At 46.3% G+C, this 25,988-nt stretch overlaps 1 protein-coding gene across 2 annotated transcripts in view; it reads right to left on the reverse strand.

Annotated features, from left to right (window-relative positions):
- The window catches only part of PNPLA7 (patatin like phospholipase domain containing 7), a 122,542-nt gene that overhangs the window by 16,974 nt on the left and 79,580 nt on the right, over positions 1-25,988 (reverse strand). For both annotated transcript variants that reach the window (XM_065695324.1, XM_065695325.1), the window contains exons 27-31: positions 18,273-18,429; positions 9,480-9,596; positions 4,618-4,687; positions 2,369-2,485; positions 818-966 (exon numbers count right to left, since the gene is read on the reverse strand). In XM_065695324.1, the coding sequence (XP_065551396.1) occupies positions 818-966; positions 2,369-2,485; positions 4,618-4,687; positions 9,480-9,596; positions 18,273-18,429 (610 nt within the window). The remainder of the gene's footprint in view (positions 1-817; positions 967-2,368; positions 2,486-4,617; positions 4,688-9,479; positions 9,597-18,272; positions 18,430-25,988) is intronic.

Here is a 25,988-nt window from a genome sequence, read left to right on the forward strand (position 1 = left end):
AAGGTTAAACTGAGTCTTTCATTCCAAGATACAGCAGCACCTTAAGAGGCAGACCTGTCCTGAGGTGAGGGGCACAGGGATCCTTCAAGACATGTAGAAATCAGTGATGATCTCTACAACACAATGGCAGAGGTTTCACAGGATGGTTGAGGTTGTCAGGGACCTCCAGATCAACCAGTCCAACCCCTCTAGCTCTTGCAGGGTCAGCTGAGGCACGTTGTTCAAGACCATGTCCAGCTGAGTTTTGAGTATTTCCATTTCCACATATGGAGACTCTACAGTCTGGCCAGTGTTTCACCACTGCAGTAAAAAGTGTTTTCTGGTGTTCAGAAGGAATCTCATGTTTCCACATGTGCTTATGGCCATTTGGGCAGCTGTAATATTTCACTGGGCACTACTGAGAAGAGTCTGGGTCTTCCAGCCCCCCCTCCCCAAACACTCCCACAACAGCAGCAGTAATGTTAATTACTGGCCTATTGCTAAAAATGTCCCTAAGTAAACAGTTCAAAGACACACAGAAACACTGAACTGGACGAAGTTACTTCTCTTGGTAAAGTTCATAAATTCTAACTTCATCAAAATGTAAAGCACCTCTAAGAAAAGGTTTCTTTGCTCTATCATTTGTATCATTGCCTTCCCAGACTGGGGCTCTACCTTCTCCCATCCTTTCCTTTGGGCCCAGCTGTCTTCCTCCACGAGTATGAGCTCAAACCCAAGACAGATGAAGCTCTGTCACCAGCCTTGCTCCCTGAAAGAACAAGGGGACACTTCCTGCTCTGTCCATAAAGCACCTGGATTTTAATGTAGCCTGTAATACCTTGACTTTCTCAGCCAGTGGATTCCACCTCTTCCAGAGCAGCCACCAGCCAGACAAGCAGTCACCATAGTTGGTGAGGTCAGTCTCATCCCGGCTCCCCACATCAATGGCAATCACCACCTTTGCACCCGTGGACCGTGCAACATCAGCTGTGGAAAGAAGGTCACATCAATACCAGAGCTGCAGGCCCAGGACTGCTCAATCAAAGCTTATGTACATAGAATCACAGACTGGTTTGGGTTGGAAGGGACCTTAAAGCTCCCATGGCACGGACACCTTCCACTAGAGCAGGTTGCTCCAAGCCCCATCCAACCTGGCCATGAACACTGACAGGGATGGAGCAGCCACAGCTTCTCTGGGCAAGAGGACTAACACACTCAAGGCAGTACATAACTTGACATTGGACCTACCTACCTATATCTGAACAGGCTCAGATATAAATATCTGCTGTGAACCCTGCTAAGAGACCATTCTCCCATCAGGGAGGTTCCTGCCCTGCCCTGCGTGCTCCACTTTCATGTCAAGATCCCAGTGTGCTGCCCACTCTGCACTGACCAAGCCCCTGCGTACTCTCAGGCGAGTTCCCATTGCTGGACTGCTGGGAACAGCCCTCCTGGGGTATGTTTTGCCCCAGATCAGTGGGATGACCTGACTCTCTCACACTGTCACCAGAACCCATGTGAAGACAGCAGCACAGAGGAGGTGGGACACCCACAGCTCGAGTCCACAGTTACACCACGAGGTATGATGTGAAAGAACACATTGAAGCCACATTAATTCTACCTCGTGCAGCACATTTCTCACAAGAACAAAAGATGGGGGACCTGTAGAAGGAACAAGTGGTCTTAAAGGGGAGAGTCAGCAGTGCTGGGTCAACCCTGCAGCTAGGAGGTAATGAAGGATTGGAGGAGCACAGAGGATTTCAGTCTAAGAAAAGCTTTGGGATGCAAGAGTAAGAATCATATTCGAAAGTGAGAGAGAAATGGGGCAACACCTCCTACGTGAAGGTCAGTAAAAGGAATAGCTGCAGCCTTTGGATATGGGAAGTGCCAAGGGAGGGAAGAGAAGGACACATACCTCACAGAATCACTGTGTATTTTTCTCCACACCCCCTGAGTCCAAGATAGTTGCAGTTTCCAGAATAGTTACGCGTAGGAAAACCACAGCTCTGAGGAGCCAATTTAAATGTTTAATTTAGAAACTTATTTAAATCAGATCTTTCTGTAACTTGGATTTCTGTCCCTGGGCTCCTTCAGTTTATTGTGTCTTTTCCACCCAATGTCACCTGCATGTGTGGCCTCTGCCCTCTCCAATCTGTGCAGGTGGAAAGTGTGGTCTGCAATTCCTCCCTTTTGTTACGGACACAGGTAGTGTCAGATGGAGATTTTGGGTTTCTATTTTCTGCTATTTCCATTTCTGTGTTTTGAGCAAATACAGCCCTGGTGGAAAGGTAACACTCCGTATTTTCTTTATTGAGAAAATAATAAGGGGACAAAGGTTTGCAGGCTTTGTTGATGCGCTGTGTTCTTCCCAGCTGAGCTGGACACCTACCTGGAAGGTTGTTGATGTAGCCTCCATCCATCAAGAGGTGCCCATCCTTTGGGTCACAGAGAGGAGGCATATACCCGGAGAGGGACATGCTGGCACGGACGTATCTCCACAGAGAGCCTGCAGGAATGAGAGGGAGGGAATGGCAACAGCATTAAATACTGCCACAGAGGTGGGGTAGGCTTTTGCACTCATGAAAATAATCAGGAGATAGAGGCCCTCCTGAGGATACTGTTAGAAAGTTATTAAAGCAGTTTATTACTTTCTGTACCATAATCCTGGCTAGGGCAAACCCCCCCCCCCCCCAAACCCCCAAAACCAAAATCCCCACACAATTCAGACACCCTATCAGGCAAAGGTCTCAGAAACCACAGCTTTAAGCCCATGCCTCATGTTTATTGCCTTCAAGGAGATTTCAGCATATGCCAGCCTGAGGGGATCATCTTTAGTGCTTTGTTGAGCTTACAGTGATAAGGAAAGGAAAAGGCTTCCCTGGGGACAAAGGGATAGAAAGAATAAGCAGCTCGAAAGGCAGCTAAAGCCATTATGTTCTACAGGGATCCACTAACCTCAGACTTTTAGCAGGAGCTCAACGTGAAAAATAGATGCTGTAAAAGCCCCAAAGTCTGTTTTCCCTGTTCTGCAATAACCAAGTATTTTCACTTGTAAAACCTGGGTTAAGTACACGGTGGAGATCTTATTTCTTCCTAGGACACTGCTGCTCATAGCACTGGAAAGCAGAAAGTTATAATCCTTTAAGCTGGTAGAAACAGGAAGTTTAATCAAGGGAAATGATTGATCTGTTTCCTGTAAAACATTCAGCTTTAAGGCTCTTATTTTGTGATTTCTCTCAGCATCTGCACCAGCTGAATTGGGGTGATGCTGCACTTCCACTGAGGCCAAGAGTCTTGTCTGAGAAGTGAATCTTTAAATTACCAAAACAAGTCAGACCTGCAGCCTTAGCTCACTTGTCAATAAGCAACTACTTGGTGCTTCAATCAGCAGCTCTCCAGCAAACTGGGAATTGATCTTTTTTAGTCTCTTCTATTTTTAAACATATGCAACAGTTTAATTCTAACTCCTACTGTTTAGCACAGGTCAATACTAGCACATTTGGGGTTTATTATCAATAGTTCTCGTTGAATTGCAACTTCCACACAAGAAAAATGCCGACTTCTTGTGCTACACCCCACAGATAAGACCAAGATGGGAACTTGCAGCAGCTGGGAACTTACCACAGAATCCCAGACTGGTTTGGGTTGGAAAGGACCTTAAAGTTCATTCAGTTCCAAGCCCCTGTCATGGGCAGGGACACCTTCCACTAGAGCAGCTTGCTCCAGCCTGACCTTGGCCTTCCTTCCTCTCCTGTCACTGAACTCTGGGGACATCTATAACCATTCTCCAGCTGATTTCTATCCTTACATTAAACTTCCACAAGGACAAGCAGCTGGATGGGGTGAGTTTCCTGACCTCAACTTGCCTTAACCTGCTGCAGAATGGAAACACAAAACCGCTGAGAAAGGCTAATCCTTTTTCTGCTTGTTTTAGCTCCCTTGGTTGTCGTCAGTCACCAAAGCCCCAGTGTCAGAGTAATTTAACGGCAGGAACGGATAGGAGCTGAGCCAGCTCAAAAGATAAAACATCAGAGACCTGGCAGCAAAGGCTCCAGCTACCCAAAATACCTGGGGCACCTGGAGGCTTGTTCTGTCTTCACTGAAGCCTGAGTCATGGCACAGTTACCCCAAATAGACAAAAGCTAAAGCAAGTGTCCCACAGGGCTGTCACCACGTCCTGGCAGCAGAGCAGGAGCTCGGATCTTTCTCTGTTCAGTCAGTGAAGTGCACTACAGTTTGCCATCAGAGAAATAAAAGGGGACTGGACACAAATAAGAATCTAGCTCAGCCTCTGCTTGTGTAGGACTCTTTATTTGGAAAACTGCTTCATTTACGGAATTTATATCTTAAAAAAGGTCTAATTTATGGCTAACACCTGCACTTAATGGGATGCTTTAAGGAAACAGAATGGTGTCAATAGACCCATTTTCTCTCTAAACAGTGAATAAAGCATCTCATTTCACTGCTTCTCAACAGCTCTGTTCCTTATTATCTGTGGACAACCACCATTTGGTGCTCAGCAAGTAATAGAGAAGGGAGAAACAAAAGGAAAGGTGAATTTAAAGGCAAGGAAAACTCCAGGAGCAAGGGTGCTGGGGAAGTCTCGCAGCATCATTTCAGACCTCCTTGCGTACTCACCATCGGTGTGGACCCGCATTGCTGAGGCAGTGATGTCAGTTGTGATGGCAAAGTAAGGAATCCACAGGTCCTGCAACAGAGGAGGTCACAGTTTTACTACAGCTGTAACCTTGCACTTGAACTAAAGCCCATTTCTAACGCAAACCAAAGCAACAACCTATGTATCTATGACACAAATGCCTGCATGGATGGAGGAAAACCCGTCAGCCCTGTGCTTGAGTTCATGAATTTGTTTCTAATGCAAACATTGGAACCAAGGCAGGCAAAACTCCTTCTTTCTTTTTTTTAATAGCAAGAAAGAATTGTTCCAGAAGACTGTCCAGCATCCCGAGCAGCACTGAAGCCACATCACTCAAACTGGAGTTCATCTGCTTTCTGATACCTGTTTTATTTCCAGATGAAGTGTGGGGGTCTGATGGTAACTCTCATCTAGAACTATCCCTGGGCTGCTTATTGCTGGAAGACAACGTGAAGGGAAGTCTCACCTTTATATATTCAGTTCTTATCTAGGTCACTAAATAGCTGCTGCTTTTGGCCTCCCCTGAAGACATGGCACTAAACTAGAAAGACCTTGGATCTCACCCAGTGTGGCCATTCTTGCACTTCACCCGACTCTTTCATTTATGGTGGTGTTGACCTACACAGAGCACGCAACTACTCAGCTCCCCCCAGCCCCTGCCTAAGGCTGTAACAGGCACCATCTCCCTTGCCTGAGCCCAAAACAAAGAGGTAAGAACATGAGTCATGGTCTCTTGACCAAAGGATGTTCGATTTCTACCTTGTGGTGATGAAGCTAGGGATCATTTCAGCAGGAGAGGCAAGAGCGATGCTGCTGAGACCCAAAGTGCCTCGAGCCAAAGAAGAAAACACAAAGCTGCAGCATTCCCTACAGGAACAAAGGATCCTGCAAGGTTAATCTTCTAGAAGACCCCAGAGGTTGCCTGAGATACTGCAGGGGGGAAGAGCAATGAGGAGTGTTGGACATAAGGGGAAGGATGATATACAAAGAGAATGGCCATGCTAAGTGCATTACAAGTTTACTCAACAGCCAGACCAACAAGCCCTGCTCCTGGCAGGGAGTTTCACCCATGTCTGTACTCACACATCTCACTAGCTGGAAAACTGAACGGGAGGTGACCTCCCAGCTGCACAGGAGTTTGTCAGAGAGGATAGTTCTGGAAAGTCTTCATGGCATCTAGTGAAAGAGAAGTCTGCAAAGGGCAGGAGGAGGACCTGTTTGAGTAAATGGAGCTTATGCCCAGAGAACAACAACTGAGAGATCTCTGTCAATCAGCAAAGTCAAACAAGACTGAAGAGGTAAAACTGCTTTCCCATGCAGCCAGCCTCTTTGTTCATGGGACAAGGGGTCTGGCACTTCTGCAGCACAGCTCTGATGTGCCTCGAATTCAAACCAAGTGTGGGTTTGGACTCCAGCTACCAGCAGGACCTGAGAAGCACCCTCTCAACGGCCAGGCTGCAGCTCTGGTGGAAGTTTCTGTGCTCTTCAATTCAAAGAGGCTTTTTTCCTAGTGAGTTTAATCTCTTAAGCAGCTCTGCAAAGATGGTGGAATTGGGGAGGACTAACAGATGCTGCACAAGTATTGCAACCCATCTGCTATAAATGCCATGGGAAGGCGGATGAATAAAGTGTGACTACGAGAGTATTAGGGGTGCCTCTCCATGCTAAAGATATTCTGATGATTGCAGATCTCAGTGCATCAACCATATTCTAAGCAAAAATAGGGGAACAGGGGAAAAAGTCTGTCTTCCTTTCAAATCCATGCAGACATGTGCATGAAGGAAACTAAAGTAAGACCTATCACACAGTAATGAAGACTCTGTTTCTCAGATATCATTCCATGTCTTTTGAGGACAGAGCATTATTCAAGTCTGAAACAGGGCTTGATAAAAGAATTTTCTGATTCCTCACACCCGAGCCTCCAGCTGAGATGACTTGAAGAGCATTTTGTGCTTCCAGCATGGGGGATAAGATTTCCAGAGCTTGGTGCTCTCTCATAAGGATGGGTAATTTCAGAGGATAATAAGTGTGTTTCTTGTGAAGTCTCTTTCAATCCCTGCCCTGGATCCCCATGTGCTTTCCTGAAGAACTTGCACAGGCTGAGCTCTTGTGGTGGAGCGCCTTTGGCTGACATCTGCAGCAGCAGCCCCGGGGGTGGCTGGTAACCAGGGCTACCCCCAGCCAGCGTGCTGGGAATCGGGAGCCTCCTACGTTCCACTGGCTGCTGGAGAGCAAACTGAGGAGAAAATGGAACCCCCCGTTCAATGTCAGAAATAACAGTTCAACGTAAGTGCTGCCGCTGCAGGAGAGGGATGAGGGCACGCATGAGACGTGCAGGAGTGCCACCACACAGGCACGGGGAGTAAGAAGGAGGATCTGGCCCAGTGCTTCCTGATTTTAAGCTTCTGTAGAGGCACAAGGGCCAAAGCCCACCCCAGCATCTTGGGGTTCAGCCTTGGTCACTGTGGATGCTCCCAGGATGGAGTAGCTGCGGCCAAGCATCAACACACAACCTGTTTGTAAGGTTATAATTAACTCATTAACATGTATTTCCAGTTGGAAATCGTTGCTACTCACCCCCCTTCAAAACCACTCCAGCTACCCAGAGAAGATGGATGTTTGCAGTTTGGTGCTTTGAAATAATGCTTTAAGAAAACATCTGCTCAAGGCTGAATGCTTCCGAATTCAGCTTCTGTGACTTTCTAAGTCACCCTTTACACTTGGGCAGCTTTCAATTTCCATCTGTCTAGTGACATGGCTGGTTACCCTGCACTGATAACATGAGTTGCACTGGAGGAGTAACTGCCTCCTTCTCTGCAGTGCTACACAGCATTTCTCCTTCTTTATCTGATGGAAGTCTTCCAACGTGAGGAAATCCTCAAGCGCAGACTGAAGGATTTTGGCTGAAGGATCAGCACATGCCCACAAACATGTTCACAGCCAGGCTGGACGGGGCTTGGAGCAACCCGCTCTAGTGGAAGCTGTCCCTGCCCATGGCAGGGGGTTGGAACTGGATGAGTTTTAAGGTCCATTCCAACCCAAACATGTCTATGGTTCCATGACACTGCTGCATGACTGGATTTCTCTTGGACAAAACATTCCTGTGACTGCAAGGTTAGAAAAGATCACACAACTACACCTGTAACAATCACAGGGAAGGAATCTGCTGCATCTTGAAGGCAAGTACAATAAACTGACTGCTGAAATCAAAAGCAGTTATGGGGTGAACAAGGGAAGCTGGGGCCAACTAAGCTCAGCGATTCTCTTCAATTTTGTCACTCCCTCCCTCTCAAAGCTCTGCTTGGTGTTATCCTACAGCCTCACACTGCAATGTACCACCTGCAATTCACACCACGTTACCCAAGAGGAGACCACACTTCCCACCACCGAGAAGGTCTGGGGGCTTTGCACGGCAGCTCCTCGGCTGCCTCAGTCATCGGACAATCACATGTTTGCCTATCAGGCACTGCTGAAACCAAAGATAGGAGCTGGAGGGCTTCAGGAAGGGACACACCTGATCAAGGAGCTGACAGAGTGGGGCTGGTGCTGCCCAACAGCAAAACAAAAATAATTCCAGCCTCAGAGGGATTTATCACTCTCAAACCTGCTTGTTCCCAGCCCCACTCTGCACAGCAAGATGCTATTTTAAGCCACGTGATGATTAATCACTTTCATACTTGCATTTAAGCAGGGAATGTTTTAGATTATTTTTAATAAATATATTCGAAGTAGATCTATCTTACACGATTTTTAATAAATATACTTGAAGCTTTGGTTTCTTGGCAGAAAATTACCAAGGCTGGACTGGACAGGGCTTGGAGCAACCTCTCTAGTGGAAAGTGTCCCTACTCGTGGCAAAGGGTTGGAATTGGATGAGCTTTAAGCTCCCTTCCAACACAAATCAAGTTGGGACTCTGTGTTTCTATAAGTATATATAGTGTTAATTTGCTACTTAGTCTTTCATCACAAGGATTCCAAGCACAGGAATAATTTACTTAAAATTGCAAATGAAGTAAGATTGCAGGACTTGGTGATCTAGGAAGGCAATCATTGATAACGTGCTTTATGAATTGCTACTGCTGAGGGATGGAGGGTAGGTGGGATTCTGAGGGTGGCCATCAGCTCAGGCTCACCACACATGTAGCAATTACAGAAAGGTCACCAACGCAAAACAGGAACCAAAATACTTGGATGCTACTGCACTTTTCAATGGGCTGTTCATTAGAGCTCACTCTAGCTTCAAACAGAAAAACTAAAGTAAGAAGAAAGCCAAACCCATTGCTAACCTCTTCAAGACCTTCTGCTGCTGTGCCTTAAGAGTCTCTGAGACCTGATTTGCAGAATAATAATAATAAAACAGTCTGAGCAATTCCACTTTAGTGACACAATTTTAACTTCTGCTCTCAGACACTAGGACTCTTTTGTCAAGCAGAAAAGAAGTAGCTACAAATAATCTACTCCTTGTGTTCTCTAAATCCACCCAAATCATAGAGTCATAGAATAGTTTGAGTTGGAAGGAACCTTAAAGCTCATCCAGCTCCAACCCCTGCCACGGGCAGGGACCCCTTCCACTGGAGCAGCTTGCTCCAAGCCCCTGTGTCCAACCTGGCCTTGAGCACTGCCAGGGATGGGGCAGCCACAGCTTCTCTGGGCACTCTGTGCCAGCACCTCAGCACCCTCACAGGCTGCATCCTATATTCGTGTAACACCACAGTCCCAGTTTTCACATGTTTTCAGTCATCCCACAGCCCCGTATCTCACATTAGCATGGAAGAAAGCTATTTCTGCTGCAACAGAACACAGTGGCATCACTTACTGTGCAGGAAGTGAATAAGCAACCTACCTCTATCTGCTTATCTTTGAAGATGTTGTTGATGCTGTTGTTAAAAGCTGCTCCCGAAAACATAGAGGTTATTGGATACGTCAAGTCCAGAATAGTCTTAAACACGGAGTTCATAACCTAAACAGAAAAAAAGAAAAGCCATTTGAAAGGTAAATATATGTAAGAATCTATATTAATGAAGGCATTAATGTACGCAATTGGAGAGACATTGCATTCCAGATCCTACAGCCAACATGTTGGAAGCATTGCTATTGCAAGTACAAAGTTATCAAAGGCACAGAAAAACAACTGTGAAACCTACAACCAGTAACACCTTGTTACTTACCTTCTGGTTTATGGTGCCATAAATTTAACCCAAAAAGCAGCAAACCCTGTGGGCAGTTTACAATAAGGCTGTGGAAGAAGGTACATTCACATTGCTTTCTTTCTACTCATAAATCAAAGCTTTGCTCTACATAAGCGTGCACAGACACAGGTTTCTGCATTAAAAAATGCACATGAACAGTACAGTTTAATTCTTGCTTTCTTATTTTTTTTAATAACAAAAAGATATTATTAGTTATCTCCCTCTTCATCACCCTTTCCGCAGTTCACTTGTGTGGAAAGGAAATCCTAAATCTGTAATATTGGAATCTCTGCATCGCTCTTCTCATTTCTGGATCACACCTGATTTTAATTCCAGTCTTAAATCTTTCATCTGCCTCAGTGTCAGCGCTTACAAAAACGTGTATGTGATTCTCTAGGACTGCAACAAGGTGAAGTCAGTCCCATGTTAAAGAGCTTAAAAACCACTGTCTATGAATCACTGTCTTATTTGTCATGCCCAGAGGGAGATGTGCCCTTCACCTGCTGCTTGGCAGCCAGCATTTGGATACTGCAAAGGGCACCCTATCCAAGGGAGACAAATTAGATCATGGCAGGGTTCTTCAAGCACTATATATACCTGTTGTATCACACAACACTGGCAGGCACTGTCAAATGTTTCTCTTCTAAACACACAAATACTGTAATTAAGATTTCATGGATTCTGTTTTCTTTTTTATTTTTTTCCCATTTCAATTGCATCACATCTGTGCACTAACCTACAAGATAAAAAGATGAAAACACCTAAACTCTACAGCACTGAGGCCACTGTATTTGTCCCATAACTATGGGTTATGGGACCATAGCCATGGGTCTCAAACCCCAGTAAGTCCTAACAAAATTCAGTGCCCAATACACACATTACATCATACTCAGTTAATTAAACTCATGAAGTTCAACAAGGCCAAGTGCAAGGTCCTGAACCTGGGTCGGGGCAATCCCAAGCACAGACACAGGCTGGGGAAAGAGGGGATGGAGCAGCCCTGAGGAGAGGGACTTGGGGGTGTTTGTTGATGAGAAGCTCCCCATAACCTGGCCTCAGTGCGCACTTGAGCCCAGAACACCCCATGTGCTAGGCTGCACCCCCAGAGCATGAGCAGCAGCTCAGGGAGGGGATCCTGCCCCTCTGCTGCACTCTGGGGAGACCCCCCCTGCAGCCCTGATCCAGCTCTGGGGCAGCAGCACAGGAGGGACGTGGAGCTGCTGGAGCGAGGCCAGAGGAGGCTGCAAGGGCTGGAGCAGCTCTGCTCTGGAGCCAGGCTGAGAGAGCTGGGCTGGGGCAGCCTGGAGAAGAGAAGGCTCCTGAAGGGGAGACCTGAGAGCAGCTCCAGTGCCTAAAGGGGCTGCAGGAAACCTGGAGAGGGGCTTGGGACAAGGGCCTGTAGGGACCAGACAAGGGGAATGGCTTTAACCTGCCCGAGGGGAAACTGAGATGAGCTCCTAGGCAGAAGCTCTTCCCTGTGAGGGTGCTGAGGCGCTGGCACAGGGTGCCCAGAGAAGCTGTGGTTTCCATGCAATTGAAGACAAAAACAACCCAATTAATTCATTTGCAATTAAATAGAGATTCACTGGATGAAATCCTTCTATTAGATGTGATATCTTCTCTGCATGTTCTCTATAATTTCAAAACCAGCAGACAACACAGCATCATACCCAGGCAGAGACCCATAGCACGAGACAGCCTCTGACCCTGCAGCCTAGTAAAGCATCTGTGATCAACATCTGGCCTTAGTTTTACTCTAGCAATGAGTTAAAGAAGAGCAGGATTAGCCTACATTGTCATGTCCAGCTGCTTTTAAATATATATTAGGTATCTGCCTAGAGAATACATGTCCAAGTATTAAAAAAGAGCCTTAAAAACAAGCATAAACAGGAAACGTGGGAGAATGTAAAAGCCTTTGCACAAACCCCATTATGAACCTGTCACCTTCATTCACATCTTCATGTTGGGTTCTGAGGGGGTGAGGACAGTGTGCCAACCTAACTATAGACATGCTACCCACAGCGTCAGAGTTAAATGGAATTAGGTTTGTGCTTAAAATAGGGATTTGGTCTCTGACATCACTCAGAATGATTAAATCAGGGAAAGGCATTTACAGAAAGTTCTTTATTTAATACCAAGGAAAAATCTCTCCAACTCAGCACCAAACACTGGGGCCATCCTTGTTGCAAGTGATCTTTATAATGCTCAGCCTCAACATTTTCCCCCCAATTAATGCTTTCAGTAATACTGTATGTGAACAAAATACTTCTAATTAACAGTTATTTCTTAATATTCTCATTTCTCATAACTGGAGGATGCCCTTTGAAATGCTGATGGCCAACAGCTTCCCTCTGCCTTCCAAGAATAGCTGCTACCACCTACTGCTCTCAAGATAAATCAAGTTAAAGATCACCCGTTGGAAAGGCTGCCAGAGCCTCCTGACTTCCGCTTCCCCTCAGACTTCCCTACTAACCAATGCACAAGGGCCAACACCAGTGTCCCCAAGAACAATGCAGTTCCAGTTCCCTACTGTACTGTGATGGGAAGCCTGGCCTGGCCTCATGGCATCCCTACCAGTTCTCTTGGGAGGGAGCAGCTACTTCACAATTCTTCATTAACTTCTCATGAACTTTCATTTCTACAGCTCTGCTGCATGATGAGCTTTCTTCCTAAAGAGACCACCTTCAATCCTATTATTGTTAAAAGCCACCCTGTGGAAAAAAGCAACTTCAGCAAAAGAAAGGGACAAGAGCAAACTCACATGATGCTGGGCTGCACCCCCAGAGCGTGAGCAGCAGCCCCGGGAGGGGATCCTGCCCCTCTGCCGTGCTCTGGGGAGAACCCCCCTGCAGCCCTGATCCAGCAGCACAAGAGGGACGTGGAGCTGTTGGAGCGAGGCCAGAGGAGGCCAGGGAGATGCTGTGAGGGCCGGAGCAGCTCTGCTCTGGAGCCAGGCTGAGAGAGCTGGGCTGGGGCAGCCTGGAGAAGAGAAGGCTCCTGAAGGGGAGACCTGAGAGCAGCTCCAGTGCCTAAAGGGGCTACAAGAAGGTGTCCCTGCCCATGACAGAGGGTTGGAACTGGATGAGCTTTAAGGTCCCTTCCAACATAAACCAGTCAGGGATTCTATGATTCTGGGATAATGGACAAAAAAGCCCTGAATTATAACCTTTGGCTACATTGTTATTTGATGCAGAATGGTGGTAAACTGGTGTTAAAAACCAACATATTTCAGTGTTCCAGAGTATAAAATCAAACCAGGGCAGGGCAAAACTTGTTGCAAGAACAAAAATTTAAACCAGCAAAACAGATTAAATCTTTTTCAAAGCACTGGAGATGGCCTCAGGAATTCCCTGTGGTGCCTTTTCAGTGAAACCAGCAAAGGAACTCACAAAGAGAAAAATGTTAAAGACAAAAGACAAAATGTAACTCAGGCCAAGAGATTAACAGCACCACAGGGGCAGGAATTACAGATAATGGAAGCTCAGATTTAAATGTAAACTACTAAGAAATCTAAGAGTTGAAGAACATGATAATTAATCCATCTAAGAAACTGCAGCCATCTCAGAGTCAGGTAAAGCAGAGAACCAGGCAAGTAACTGCATGTTTCAAATCACATTCACATGTTCTGAGCCTGTAGCATTAATGTGCCATCTTCACAGTCATCACTGGATGTGATGGCCCCAGAGTAGATGCAGGATGGTTTGGTGCCTTCATTTCAAAGCAACAGGCATGTTTGGATTTTGCAGGCAGCCTTTTATCTGAATTTCCCAAATTATAATGCTTGATTTGGGGTTAATTATAACAGCTCAACTAATACAACTGGAATGGTAAATATGAACCCTCAGGCCATATCACTACGTAAAAATAGTTTTTTCCTGTACCTCTAAGATTTAACAAACACACACCCATGTGTTTGTATCCTGCAGTTGACAATTTCAAATACAAAATTCCATCTGAAAGGCAACCAGAAGGAACCCTTCAGTTGGCTTACAAAGGAAAAGCAATGTGCCCTGGTTAATCTTTGCAAGTACTGACTACAGCTTCCCAATGGGTTGATGAAGTTTTAGGGATGCAACTGAAGAGCCCGAGTGCCCATCTCAAGCACCAGTGGGCTGGAAGACACCCAAAGCAGGTTTACAGCTCATCAACCCAACTGAAGAGACAACATATGCACATTCATTAGCGGGCAATCTGTAACAAGCCTCTTCTTTATTTAGGATTCACTGTGTGCTTTAAAGCTGCTTTAGCCCATCTTACCTCTTGCTGTGGCTGATCTGGGGCTAAGGCACAGAAACCAAGACTCCCTTTAGCTGGGGATCAGTTTATTTGGTGGGTCTCCTCTAGTCAGGAGGTGTATTTCCCGTAACATCCTGCCTGCTCTTCATGCCAACCTACTTTGGCAACCTTTGCCTGGTGTTGTTGGCAGAGATCCGTCCTTGTAGCTGTTGTCCTACAGAACAGTGTGGGATGCAAAGAGCGTTACAGAGCACTGCACCTCCTAACAATGCTCTCCCTCTGACATCCACAGCCAAAGAACCTTTGTGGTCCCTGTCACATGAGCATCTCACCTTTCCCCACCACCCCTTCTGCTGAATCACGCTCCCAAGCCATCCTCAGCCTGCACCAGGTCCAACACAGGCTCAGGCATCACCTTGCTTTGGCAGAGAACAGCTTTTTTCCCCTCAAAACAACAGTTATAAGAGACAAAGAAGAATACAGGGATCCAGTCTAACAGCATCTTGATCTGCCCCAACTGAGGCTAATGGCCCTCCCTTGCCCTGGGCTGGCACTGCTGCCTTTGCAGCGAGCAGCTCGAAGAGCTGAGTTGAGAGAAACAGTGTGACAGAGGAAATAAAAACAAGATGAGTTTTTGGCCAGACCAGCTCATTAAACCACATACTGTCCCAGTGTGCAAATACCACAGCAGCGTTAGGGAGAGGCAGAACCTCATGAACCCCCCATTTATTTTAGCTGTTTTGCAACTGCAGACAGCAAACAACTGCAGCATCCTACTCACCAACTCTTAATTCTGTTCTGGGAAGCTAAAGCTCCACATTCCTATGACCATATTCCCTCCAACTGTAGAAATTCCATTCCTTGGGAAATACTTATACATTAAAATGGTAATTCTTCAATTAAAAAAGAAAATCAAGAAAACCCAACAATGGGCAAACATGAAAGCTTTTGATTGTTTGACTTGCTGGTTGAACACAGGTACAGAGGACACACAGAGCAGTACATAGTAAATAGCCTGACTGGTAATTTCATACCCCTCTGTATTTTGATAAAAGAGTCATTTATTTCTTTCCTGCTTCATTAGGTCCAAAAAACGCATCCCATTAAAAACATCCTTTCTCCCAGCCCCAAGTGTACAACCAGAGATAGGCCAATTGCTAAAAATACCCAAAAGAGAAATAACTGCAGGACATTTACTTTGATGGATAGCAAAATAAATTAAAAACTATCAGAGTTATCTAATCCATCACAATGAAGACATTTCAAAACCCCCACAGGCTAAGAACACCAGGCTGCAAGGCTCTGCACAAAGAGCACTCAGCACTCACCTTCCCCAGCAACAGCTCACAGGCTTTAGAAGAGCAGAATCAGCAGCAGGGAGCACTCCAGCCTTTGGGCATAATGTTTGCTTAATGAAGGATGGTCCCCAGAACAGCTCCTGCCCAGCAGCTGCCTCCTGCTGTGGTCCTGGGCCAGCAGCGATGCTGCTCCACAGGATAGCAGGAACAGGCCTGCAACTTGTGGACACTGGGAATGTGGGGCTTAGCTGATGGATTTGTCACCTCGCTTGGGCTCAGTCCGTTTGGGTGGATGTCACAGAATGACAGCCTGGTTTTGTGTTGGAAGGGACCTTAAAGCTCATCCAGTTCCAACCCCAGCCACAGGCAGGGACACCTTCCATTAGAGCAGCTTGCTCCAAGCCCCTGTGTCCAGCCTGGCCTTGAGCACTGCCAGGGATGGGGCAGCCACAGCTTCTCTGGGCACCCTGTGCCAGCGCCTCAGCACCCTCACAGGGAAGAGCTTCTGCCTAAGAGCTCAGCTCAGTCTCCCCTCGGGCAGGTTCAAGCCATTCCCCTTGGCCTGTCCCTACAGGCCCTTGTCCCAAGCCCCTCTCCAGCTTTCCTGCAGCCCCTTTAGGCACTGGAGCTGCTCTCAGGTCTCCCCTTCAGGAGCCTTCTCTTCTCCAGGCTGCCCCAGCCCAGCTCTCTCAGCCTGGCTCCAGAGCAGAGCTGCTCCAGCCCTCGCAGCATCTCCATGGCCTCCTCTGCACTCGCTCCAGCAGCTCCACGTCCTTCTTGTGCTGCTGCCCCAGAGCTGGATCAGGGCTGCAGTGGGGGTCTCCCCAGAGCACAGCAGAGGGGGAGAATCCCCTCCCTCAACCTGCTGTCCTGTGAATCCCCAGAGCTCCCCTGCATTACCACAGAGCTGGAGCTCAGTGAAAGGAGCCGCTCTCCTGGCTCAGACTACACAATATGAGGGAAAATAACTCAGAAGAGTCAGTGTTAGATTTATAATCCCTCACTTTACTTTGTGCATTAGCTGTGATCTGGAGTGGGGGTTTTCAGGGCTTTCTGCAGTTTACAAAGCAACCATGTTACTGGACCATGCTGTTAACAGTGGAAATGGCTTCAAACAGAGCAATCTTCCCTATTTCTATTCTCAAACCTGAACAATCTGTGGTTTGGATGTGGAGCTCAGAACACTCCAGACAAACCTCAAGAAAATCCATTCTTCATTACAAGATGAGATGTTTGCTCTAACAGAGGTTATTAACCTCTCCTCCAGTGACTTACCTGCACATTTCAAGGTTCCAACACATGAAACAGCTCAAGGCTGGGCCATAACCTTTCTTTTCCTTAGTGAAATGTTCTCTGAGCTTTGCAATTTGCATTCAAAAAGTTAACCAATAGGTTACATTTCTTCATTTCACCTTTAACTATCCCTGTGTGATTCCACAGTCAGTTGGCCAGCTCAAGAGCTGCAGTGATGGAAACGAAGCGGCTTCAATGGGAGCACAGTGCTGAGAAGCCCAGCAAGGAGCATTTCCAGCTCTCATCACCCCTGTGCAGAAGAGATCTGACAAGTTCACAGTCGAGAGGAGATAATCCTCTGGACAAGTGCACAGAGGAAAATTCCGTTGTTGTAGCCTAACAAAGAGCAAGGGAGGGAATTCAGCAAGGCACAGAAAACACTGCAGCGAGGGATCGCCACGGGCTCATCCTGCTCAGTCACACTTGCAAGTGACCAAGGTGGGAAATGAGGAGTCCAAGGTTAAACGGATGTCTGATATGATTCAGTACAGTTACTTTTATGTCCTTATTCTCAAGCCTCCTCCAGTTTTGTGACTCCAGCAAACTGCTATGTATCATACACAGTTTCTGGGTTGGGTGCTTCCCAACCCAGCCAGGCACAGGCTGCTCTTACATAAAAAGCACAAAAATCCATGTTCTTCTAGCAAACAGTGACAGCGAGGTGAAAGAGGATCCCATGGTCCTCTGAGCACCAGGAGAGTACAGACATGCTGGGGCCTCAGTAAGCTGGACTACCTGGCTTGCAAAGTGGCACCATACAGCAGATTTCATCTCAAACCCATGGCGGGTTAGAAGACACTTGGGGAAGGTAAGCAGTACTCGCATGCCAGCTGCAGGCTCCTAAAACTCAAGATCTAAGCAGACCCAGAGCTTAATCTAAATTAGAAAATTCCCTTTCAATAAGAAAACCAACAGGAAAACATGGGTTTCATATGAACAATACCAAGTTGTAACTAACAGACTTTAGAATACCAATCTAACAGACTTTAGAAGTAATACCAATCTTCACCTTTAGTCAATCTGACCAGTGTCATCTCGTGCTAGTACAATTTCTCCCCAATATGTTATCAATAAATTCATTCACAGGAGTCACTATTTAAAACATCCTTCCCAAACCTTGGTTTAACTATGATAATATGTTTCTGTTTCTATTAAATATTTAAAGTTAAATGTTTCTCCTGAACCAGGGTACTGCCACTCTGGAGCAGTGAGGCTACCCTGTGATTGACACACTTTGTATTTAGTTTAGAGAAGGATTACCTCTGTCAATCAGTTCCACTGAAAAATGACAGCATGTGAGAACGAAAGAGAGAAAATTATACAAAAGAGAAACACATTTGTTGGGAGTTGGAAAGGAAACAGATTCCAGCACCTCAAAAGAGAAGATAAAACAACGATAAACACGGAGTAACACACTTGAACAACATCACTCTACGTTTATAGTGTGACTAGAACTTGTCACAGCCACCAGCTTCCCCAGCCTGCTCCCTCGTGCCAGGCGGGGCTGGTTTGGCTGTGCAGACACCAGAACGTGCCTTGGGTGGCTGCTGCCTGTGAGGGCTTGTGGTTAAGCTTTTGCACTCCATCTGAGGAGAGAACTGCACCATTTCCAGTGCTTACCATGGCCCACTGCCTGGCTTTGATCCTCATCTGATTGTAGCTACGCTCTTCGGCGTACAAGGCACTCATGAAGGCACCAATAGATGTTCCTCCGATCATATCCACAGGGATGCCAGCTTCAATCAGCGCTCTGATCACTCCCACTTGGGAGCAGCCCCTGTGCCAAGAAAAGAAAAAGGCATGATCAGACAAACAGCCGCTGAAAGAGCATAAAGACATGGATGCCACCTTCTAAGGGAATGTGAGCGTGCACCAGCTGAACTGCCAGAAACAAATACTAGCAATGCAGGAATGTTCAAAGAGACCCCCTGAGGATCCCAGGAGTTGCTGAGCAGGAGCCTGACCACAGCGTGAAAGGCAACGACATGAAAACAGCAGCCAAGAATCAAGCCAGAGGATATGTGAGGGAAAAGTCAACACGGATTTAAGGGAGCAATGACATCAAAACATCTATTGGGGTTCTTCCAAAGCAGCCAGGGATGGCTGGAATTCAAAGACCTTTCCACAAGCTTCTTTCCCAGCAATTCTTCAAAGAAACTCAGCCAGCTGGACCACAGGATGGGCCACTGCATGGATTAATAATGAATTTGAAGATGGAAAACAAAGAGCAAGAGGAGACAAACAGTAATGAGAAGGCCAAAGTTTCATCCACACACAGAGCCAGGAAAGGGGCAGATAAAGAGGCAACAGAGGAGCTGTGGCTGCCCTACCCCTGGCAGTGTTCAAGGCCAGGTTGGACACAGGGGCTTGCAGCAACCTGCTCTAGTGGAAGGTGTCCCTGCCTGTGGCAGGGGGGTGGAACTGGATGAGCTGTAATATCCCTTCCAGCCCAAACCAGTCTGGGATTCTATGGTTTCAGGATGAGACAAATTCCTTCAGGACAGTAAATGTATTCCTTGATTTCAAAAAGTGCAGAAGGAACTCAGAGCAGTGGTGGAGAAAAGTGATAAACAACAGATGAACCTCAGTGCTGATGGCACAAGAGAAGAACTGAAGTAGCAAAGCCCCTACAGCAATGAGCTCTTAACTAGCTCTGCTCACTTGGAGAGATTTTGGAAGTACTCTGGACATTTCCTGAGGCATATCAACCTAGTGGCCAGTGGAAATCCAAAAGGCAAGTCAAAGAAGGCAGAACAAACCAGAAAACTAAAGACCACACATCCAGGACGGATCAGCACTTTAAAAAGTGCAAGCAAGCTCAGACTGCTCACTAAAAGGAAATAGCACAACTAGGAAATGACAGAGAGGAGAGGAATTGAGCAGAATTTGGAAAGGACTCCACATGAGAAGAAACTGGACTCAAATCTCTGAGCGTGGACGATCATGACTGATGGGACACGCAGGGCCAGGCAATGATACCTCTATGCGGGAAGTTTAATGTAAAGGAAAGAATTTACACAGACATGGGTATGTAAAGCACAAATTGAGGAAACCACTGTCACCACGTGCTGACAAGGTCAAATCACAAATGGATTTAAGTGTGGGTTGGCTGAATCAAAGGTACCAGCCTGTCAGTGGCTACTGAACATGAAAACTTGGGGTGCAACCTCAGGTTCAAAAGCTCAGAGACTGCTAATTGCTGCACGTACACGTTTCTGACAGAACTGCTACAACCTACAACCAGAAATGAGAGTACAGAGGTGAAACATTTGATCTGATCTTATAGTGATCCCCTAATGGTAGAGGGGACCTGTCCTACAGAACCATTACAGGAAAAGAGACATCAGCAGTGGAAGCTGACTGCCACCTTCTCAGGCCCCTGCTTTCAAATGCTTTGTCCACTTAATATCAAAGCATGTCAATTATTTCATTCCTCCTGGATGGATAGTTTGCAATCTAAGCCATAGAGCAGCAAAAATCTTCCTTTGCTCACTTTCAGCCTATTTTCCTGTTCCCCCTGTGCTCTATTTCCATCCTCCTTCCCCTTGCTGTTTACATCCTATAAATACTTGCGACAGCTGCCAAGTGCACCATAGGTGTCATCTGGCCAAGCTATGCTGAACACATACTTTCCATCTAAATAAATCCCCTCCAGCTGCTGGAATGCTTTGGGACAGGTTCTCGGTTATACTGGTGTAAGTGACTTCAATGACAGATCTGTACTGGTGTAATCCAAGAGCAGGAACTGGGTCATTTAGTTTCCTTTCCAAATGCTCCTTCTCTGCTTTCAAAGCATCCCAGACTGGCTTGTGTTGGAAGGGACCTTAAAGCTCATTCACCTTCCACTAGACCAGATTGTTCAAAGCCCCATCCAAGCTGGCCTTGCTGTTACTTCTTCTCATAAGATGCCCTAAGTTAAAAGAACTGTATTTCTATCCCTGCCAGAGGAGCTCATCGGTTTTAGGCTTTTAGATCACAGCTATTTCTGCAATCTGCTTTTAGTGCCTGGCACTTATTTCAGCCTTAACCCTGCATGTAAGTCAGTAGCTGACGCTGCTGTTTAGCTGAGGAGCAGACCTTACACAATCCAACCTGCTTTCTGGAGAAAGCCTACAACATGTCTTAACAAATCCACATGACAAGTACTGTAAAGAATTGCCTGCTCAGAGGGTAATTTTAAACTGGTCAGCTCCAGACTGGATTCTCCCCCTTTAACCTCCTCTGAAGCTCAATTTCCTTATTCATGCATTCAGAAAATATGAAGGGTTTGCTGTGACTACATTGGATTTGTTTTTACTTTGCTGTATGACACCCTTGAGTGAATAACAAATGATTACTGCTATTTCATCACCCCTGTGTCGTGCATCAGCAGAGTCCCTGCCAATACCCAGCTAAACATGTAACAGCCACATTACCACCAACACAAGCACCAATTTTGAAGCACTGACCTGCAAGATGGGAATGAAAGTACTTTTCTTGCTCTTATAAACTGCCAAACTAAATTATGTTTCGTTTACACATGAATACAAAGCTGATTCTTTCAGTTCCAGCACCCTGAAGAGGAAGATTCGTGACTGGATGTATTTGTGTAAACTAAATTGCATTTGTGTGAACTATTTCTTCCCTGTGAGGGTGCTGAGGCGCTGGCACAGGGTGCCCAGAGAAGCTGTGGCTGCCCCATCCCTGCAGTGTTCAAGTCCAGGTTGGACATAGGGGCTTGGAACTGCATGAGCTTTAGGGTCTCTTCCAGCCCAAACTATTCTATGTATCATATATATGATGATAAATCCTGAAGAAAAGAAAATCAAATGCTCATGAATCCCCCCCCTACTTCTCCATGTACCATGCAGCCTCCTGAAAGGTGTAAATGGGTTTTTGTTCCTTTCCCTATAGCTTTATAGCTTTAGGCCATCATTACCCAGCAACGCTTCTATGTGAAACTTCTCACCCACTCCTCGCAGTTGGTTCTCTCTTGGCTGTGCTCCGCAGCCCCTGGGGCACAGGGGCAGGCTGCCAGGGAAGCTGTGTGCCAGCAGCACAGATCCTGTTCAGTCACAACCTGCGGGAGCCCCATGGACAGCCGGGGTGGGCAGCTCTCTTGCTTCAGCTCAAGAGGAAAAGAGACCAAAGCCAGGAGCCGAGTCCTTGTTAACGCTCGGCATCAGTGCAGAGAAAACAGGGACTGTGCGCTTCTTGTAGTACCAGACGCGGTTTCACAGGGGACTTGTCCTGGTTTAGGGAAACATGTGAAAATACAAGTGTTTGGCAAGAAGAGTACAACAGAAGATCGCTGGTGCTGAGCTGTTTGTACACATCAGTGCAGGGCACTTATGTGGAGGGGAGGAAATCTCCAACTACCTGGAGCTAAGTGTCACTTACTCTGGAGGAAAGCAGGAGCAGGGATCTGTGTAGATATGAGGAAGGAGTGTCTCGGCAGGGAGAAGAGCACAGCACGATGCTGGAGCTGTACCCATGGCTGTTCTTTGCCTTAAAGCTGCCTGATGGTGCAGCTGGATGGAGCATTTTCCCTGCCAGGATTAATGCCTGTCCCAGGACAGGGACAAGGGCTCCTGACACCAAGGACAAGTGACAGAGAAGATTACTGTCAAATAACTTGCACCAGAACCCAGAGATCTGCCCAAGAAGTGCAGCAGCTATATATCACCAAAACCTTTTTTCCATCATATACCACTCTCTAGGACTAGCCTGATGAATTCATGGAGAGAGCAGAAATGGCATCAACCAGGTCAAGGAGAAACTGGAAACAAGAGCCCTGTTCCATTTCCACCCCAAACTCACAGTCAGTGTGCTTCAAAACCCTCCCAAAGCAGTGCAGTACCTAAATTCCAGAGCACCATTTCTTTTTTACTACTACATTTATTTGTGACTACCAATGGTCACAAATAAATGGGCACGAAGCAGGGAGAGGAGTTATAGGGTTGAGGACGTGCTTCCCTGAAATAACACAGCACAGCAAGCAGGGAGCACAGCCTCACTGGCAGGAGGGACAGCAGGAAAATTCCTGCTCCTGACACAGCCCTTCCTTTCATCCCCTGGGAAATGCCCCTGGCACGCGGCTGTAACGCATGAAGGCCAGAGCACAACTGATAAAAGAAGCATTCTTCTGCGAGACGTGCATGTGTCAGCTCCACACGTGCCTGACTGAGCTCAGATTAGACACAGCCCTCAGGAAGAAGCAAGCAAATGCAGTGGGACATTTCACATTAAAGTATCAGCAGGACTATGGGCTCTCCTCTGTGCTCAGGTCAGGGTTGAAGAAAACACAATTAATACAAAACCAGAGCCTGTGCACCAGTGTTTTACCCACAAGACACATTTAACACATCAATGAGATGTTGCCTGTCAGTGTTAGAAAGAAAAACAGAACCCTGTGAGCACACAAGAGAGGGGACATTTGGTTTTCCCATTGGGACCAAGGGAGCAGCAAGGCAGAGCTGGAGCTCGCTTGTGGTGCCACCTCCAGAGCCTGCTTCAGTTTGAGAAAGGAAGAGAAAAGACAGCTCAGGCCCCCCAACACCCACTGACTCAGCAGGATAAAGGAGATCTCTTGGAATGCATTGAAGAAATGCTATTTCCTTTGGTTAAAGCCAGGATTAAGGTCAGGGCTGCTGCAGAGCTTTGCTGTGTCACTAACCAAAGCCTCCTCAGAGCAGGGGACATGGCTTGCTGCTCCACCTTCCTGGTGGAGTTAACCGGCAAAGTAGGTAAAAAAGAGAGGAATTGCCAAGGGGACTTTGCTAAGCTCCACTGGAGCCTAACAAACCTGAATCAAGGCACCCCCATAACCTTAAATTTCCTGAAGAAGCAAAGCTATACAACTAAAAGCAGCTTTTCCCTCACGTAACAGCTTCTATTCAAAGCATGTTACAAGCAGTCATTAGATCACCCAGCTTATGGGCTCAGTGCAGATGAATATGTATTTAATGTATCAAATTTAGAGATTCTTCACTCTAAAGGGAGTGAAAGGACCTTAAAGCTTATCTAGTTCCAACCCCTGCCACGGGCAGGGACACCTTCCACTGGAGCAGCTTGCTCCAAGCCCCTGTGTCCAACCTGGCCTTGAGCACTGCCAGGGATGGGGCAGCCACAGCTTCTCTGGGCACCCTGTGCCAGCGCCTCAGCACCCTCACAGGGAGGAGCTTCTGCCTAAGATCTAATGATATTACTTAAGATATACATATATATAAAGATGCAGAAGATATATAAAGATAAATGAGGGGCTATACTAGAGTGCTGTCTGGAAATGTGAAATAAAGAAGTTTCTTCTTTAAATAAGCAGCAGTATTTTTTGGTATGTGTTTTGTTTCTGATCCTGACATTGAGTGACACAGTCACTGGCTTGGAAATTAAGCAAGTCTACAAGTTGCAACTGTAATCTCCAGTTTGGCACCTTCAATCTTTTGCAGCTGCTTCAATAGATACAAACATTGCTTTGAAATCTAATTGTACTCGTGTCCTTCCAATAACATTATTTCATGGTTTTCCTGACCATAAAACTTCCCAATATCATAAATTTGCCAGAGTAATTACAGTGATGACCTGTCAGCTCCAAAGGATAACAGAAAACAGATCACTGCAGGGCTGCTCCTACTTATGCACTTACAAGGAAGTTTCCAATCTGGACAACAACAAAAAGCAACTTCTATTTATCACAAGCCCAGTGAAACAAGGCTTACTTTCCTGCAAGAAAATCCAAATGCAATGTCCTTTTAGCACTGATCTTATTTCTGCTTCATGTACTGACTTCAGAGCAAGCTTTAAACAGAGAGATTTCTGCCTGACACAGAAGTAAACGAACAAAAATTGTCCAGCCGTTCCAAGAGAACTGTCAGGTCTACCCAGTCCGGGGGCATGAAAGGATACCTGAGTAATTCACCAAGGAGGAGAAAACCACAAAGCAAAACCAGAACAGTCCATCCGGAAATGCCCCAGGGTTTTACTTTTCTCATCTACCTGCCAGCAGTGCACTCCAGCAGGTTTGTGCAGAAGGAGGAAGAAGGGGAGAGGCTGATGGCAAACTGCAACCCCCCCATCTCTCTCTGCCTGGGGATGCCAAACAAAATCCTCTTACTCTGAGCCAAGAAATAGCTCAGTTATCTGCAAAGAAAGATAATTGCTTTGGAAAACAAATACATCCTCCTTCCTCCACCCCTCTGAGACTTAGCTCTGAAATGTCTTAAAAGAACCCATTTTGAGCACAACATCTGGAAGCTGCAGAAATAAGACCAAAGCAGAGCACTTTAAAGAATTTAGCTGTGATTTCACTTACAACTACTCCAATCCCTTCTTTTTGCAGGAAAACCCATTGCCCAGATGAGGCTGGACAGAGATTCCTAAAAATCACAGCAACGCAAGAGCATCTTCCTGAAAGCACGTGGAACTGCAGCAGAGCATTGCAACTGCTGTGTAGAAAGTGTTCCCTCAAGCTTGCAGTTCTGTAACACAGCACACATTTCTTCAGCCAATAAAGAGAGGTGCAAAACTACTGATAGGAGCTGAAGCACAACTCCACCTCCTCCCTGTTTAATTTCATCTGTATATCAAAGTACTGCTACGAATAAATGGTTTTGGTGGGTTGAAGACTGGAGATCAGGACAGGACAGTTCAAATAAACCACTTGCAATTAATTTTTATTAAGTCATAGCTTAGAAGTTGATGGCTCCCAAGTTCCTGCCGCTTGGAGGATTTAATAGAAGCTATTAATATCTTCAACCTCCATGGCAAATAGGAGCAAATGAGCAATTACAGAGGTGCTACAGATGGGAAAAAGAAAAATCAGATCACGAAGCATTGCATAGGTGCTAAGCCATCTGAACAGCACTTTTAGGTGCAGGGGGTAACCCAACTACTACACAACCCACAGAGCAATTGCGCTTGGATCTGATAACAGCCAACTGCACTTTGAGGAGGATTTTGACTGGATGCATAAACGTGTTTGATATGGTTGAGCTCTCAGGCAATACACAAGATGGTCCATCCCTGAAGAAATCAAAGCGAAGCCTCTCAGGGGGAATTACTCTGCAGTCTGCTACCAACCCTCTGCAAACACGAAGTCTGGAGCCTTCAGTACAAGTTCACAGCCACGTCTCAGGAGGTTTGCTCAACAAAAGCAAATACTCAGAACTCACTCCTTCATTTTTAAGACTTGAGTTTTGTTTGTTCAAACAATACCCTCTCAGGCTGACCTGGGTAAGCCTCAAATTAGGTATCCAAACATCATCATCTTTTCCAAGGAAGAGCCCAGATTCCTATGTTACTCCTTGAGCCTCTACAACACAGCACCGAAAGTAAAACACAAAGTCAAAGCTGTAATTT

The sequence above is a fragment of the Lathamus discolor genome, chromosome 15 (genome assembly GCF_037157495.1).
Source record: "Lathamus discolor isolate bLatDis1 chromosome 15, bLatDis1.hap1, whole genome shotgun sequence".
NCBI classification, from domain to species: Eukaryota; Metazoa; Chordata; class Aves; order Psittaciformes; family Psittacidae; genus Lathamus; species Lathamus discolor.